The 3033-nt window shown below is 47.0% G+C and overlaps 1 protein-coding gene across 1 annotated transcript in view; it reads left to right on the forward strand.

Annotated features, from left to right (window-relative positions):
- LOC104980294 (laminin subunit alpha-3-like) overlaps window positions 1-3033 on the forward strand; it is an 85191-nt gene that overhangs the window by 68366 nt on the left and 13792 nt on the right. The window contains exon 31 of the mRNA XM_010828924.1: window positions 2030-2199. Coding sequence (XP_010827226.1) covers window positions 2030-2199 — 170 coding nt within the window. The remainder of the gene's footprint in view (window positions 1-2029; window positions 2200-3033) is intronic.

Below are 3033 nucleotides of genomic sequence, written 5' to 3' on the forward strand. Positions count from 1 at the left end.
TGAGCCACAGTCAGCTCCCGGTCTTGTTTTTGCTGACTGTATAGAGCTTCTCCATCTTTGGCTGCAAAGAATATAACCAATCTGATTTCAGTGTTGACCATCTGGTGATGTCTGTGTGTAGAGTCTTCTCTTGTGTTGTTGGAAGAGGGTGTTTGCTATGACCAGTGCATTTTCTTGGCAAAACTCTATTAGTCTTTGCCCTGCTTCATTCCGTATTCCAAGGCCAAATTTGCCTGTTACTCCAGGTGTTTCTTGACTGCCTACTTTTGCATTCCAGTCCCCTATAATGAAAAGGACATCTTTTTTGGGTGTTAGTTCTAAAAGGTCTTGTAGGTCTTCATAGAACTGTTCAACTTCAGCTTCTTCAGCGTTACTGGTTGGGGCATAGACTTGGATTACTGTAATATTGAATGGTTTGCCTTGGAAACGAACAGAGATCATTTTGTTGTTTTTGAGATTCCATCCAAGTACTGCATTATGGACTCTTTTATTGACCATGATGGCTACTCCATTTCTTCTGAGGGATTCCTGCCCACAGTAGTAGATAACATGGTCATCTGAGTTAAATTCACCCATTCCAGTCCATTTTAGTTTGCTGATTCCTAGAATGTCAACATTCACTCTTGCCATCTCTTGTTTGACCACTTCCAATTTGCCTTGATTCATGGACCTGACATTCCAGGTTCCTGTGCAATATTGCTCTTTACAGCATCGGACCTTGCTTCTATCACCAGTCACATCCACAGCTGGGTATTGTTTTTGCTTTGGCTCCATCCCTTCATTCTTTCTGGAGTTATTTCTCCACTGATCTCCAGTAGCATATGGGGCACCTACTGGCCCTGGGAGTTCCTCTTTCAGTATCCTATCATTTTGCCTTTTCATACTGTTCATGGGGTTCTCAAGGCAAGAATACTGAAGTGGTTTGCCATTCCCTTCTCCAGTGGACCACATTCTGTCAGATCTTGAGAGGGACATGAATGGTCTGCAGGCACTTTTCCTGCTACTGAGATCAGGGGCTGGGGGTGTTCTTTTGGGAGGAGGGGATAGCCAGACCGGGTCAGGAGTTTGGGTTGAGTTTAGATGAGTGAATGTTGTTGCTCCACAAAGAGAAGCCCAAAGCTGGGAGGCAGCAGGGTGTGGTGGGACTCACAGGTACAGACACTTTGCACATGTGTTCTCTCATGTCTCAGTTCTCACCATACCCCTAAAGAGCAGAATAAAATGCCAACCTTACAGGTCAGGAAATTGAGTCTTAGGTTAAAAAGACTGCCCGAGAGCACCCAGGAAGTAGAGTTGGAGTTAACACTTGGGGCTGTCGAGCCCCAGAGAATGTGCTCTTCATAGTCATGTGCGCTCTTCACTTGTGCCCTCTACGGACTTGGGAGGCTCAATGAACAGGTGAGCAGGGGTAGTTTGGAGGAGAAAGGAGACTGGGGGAGGTGAACTCAGAACCACTCATGGGAGCCCGATCAGATGAGCTTGATGTAAGGTTTTTTTTTGTTTTTCTTGATAAAAATGGTTGAATGCTACCTCTCTCAAGAACTACTGTGGTTCTTCTCTTAAGAACCACTGTGGGTCTTCTGAAGCTCCAGGAAGAGGAATGTTAGTTGCTCAGTCATGTCTGACTCTTTGTGACCCCATGGACTGTAGCCAGCCAGGCTCTTCTGTCCATGGGATTCTCCAGGCAAGAATACTGGAGTGGATAGCCATTTTCTTCTCCAGGACATCTTCCTAACCCAGGGATCAAACCCAGGTCTTCCGCAGTGCAGGCAGATTTTTTACTGTCTTAGCCACCAGGGAAGCAAGCCCCCAGGAAAGGGAGGTGCTCTGGATACCTGCTGGTACCATGTACCACAGACCTGTGTAAGATGGGAGCAACATGCACTCTCCCCAGAATGAATTCATTCTTATTGAATTCAGCTCTTAGAATCAAAAGTCAAAACTGAGCAAGGCACTTAGCTAGACAGGCGTTCTCCACCCTTCCCCCAGATAATTAGCTGTCCTGATTTTTGGTTTCTCTCCCACACAGCCATTGCAGGATGCGCCAGCCATCTCCCCGAGGAGCTCAAAGACATGGAGAGAAGCTCAGTCTTGCCCACCACTTCCAGGCGTCCAGACCAGCCACAGAGCCCTCCGGTTTGGGGACAGTCCCACAAGCCACTTGCTATTCATGCTTCCCCAGGAGTTGCTGAAATCCAGGTATTATTTCATGTTTTTGCCCCACGCCAACTCAGACTCTGACTCTATGTAGGATTCTACACTAGGGCAGGCTAACTGCCATGATGCCAGGCACTTGCCACTGAGGAAGGGGCTGGTTGTTGTTTAGTCACTTAATCATGTCCAGCTCTTTGTGAAACCATGGACGGTAGCCCGCCAGGCTCCTCTGTCCTTGGGGTTCCCCAGGCAAGAGTAATGAAGTGGGTTGCCATGCCCTCCTCCGAGGGATCTTCCTGACACAGGGATCAAACCTGTGTCTCCTGCTTGGCAGGAGGATTCTTTACTGCTGAGCCACGTGGGAAGTCCAGTGAAGTGGGGAACAACCTTGTTTATGAAAAGAGGTCCTGGCCTGCCCAGCACACAGAGCCCAGCCACTGGAGCAGCCTTCCTCCATGTGGCCAGAGGCACACGTGACAGGTGCTGCTCAGACCCTGAAACAATCAGTTCAGCTCTGGTTTAGAACTGACAGTGTGCTAAAAATAAGACCGATATGTCTTTCCAAAGCTGCTATTTATTTCTGTGATACATCACCTTTCTTCTCCTGCATTCTACAGTCAGAGAAAAATCATTCTTTCAGGAAGACTTGGGGCCAGATAACATCATCTTTAGAGAATACATTGGGACGTTTTGTGCTAACAAGTTGCATCACTTTGGGGGAGGAGGGAAAGAGCAGAGATATTAATTGTGTCAGGAAAAAAAGAAAGGCGAGGCTTGTCATTTTCATATAATTTGAAGGAGACATAAATAAAATGGTGCCCAGAATTCTTTGGTGACTTATCTATGAGGCAGAATTGCCCGAAAGTCAAAAAGACCTGG

This window comes from Bison bison, unplaced genomic scaffold, assembly GCF_000754665.1.
Source record: "Bison bison bison isolate TAMUID 2011002044 unplaced genomic scaffold, Bison_UMD1.0 scf7180017864498, whole genome shotgun sequence".
NCBI lineage: Eukaryota > Metazoa > Chordata > Mammalia > Artiodactyla > Bovidae > Bison > Bison bison.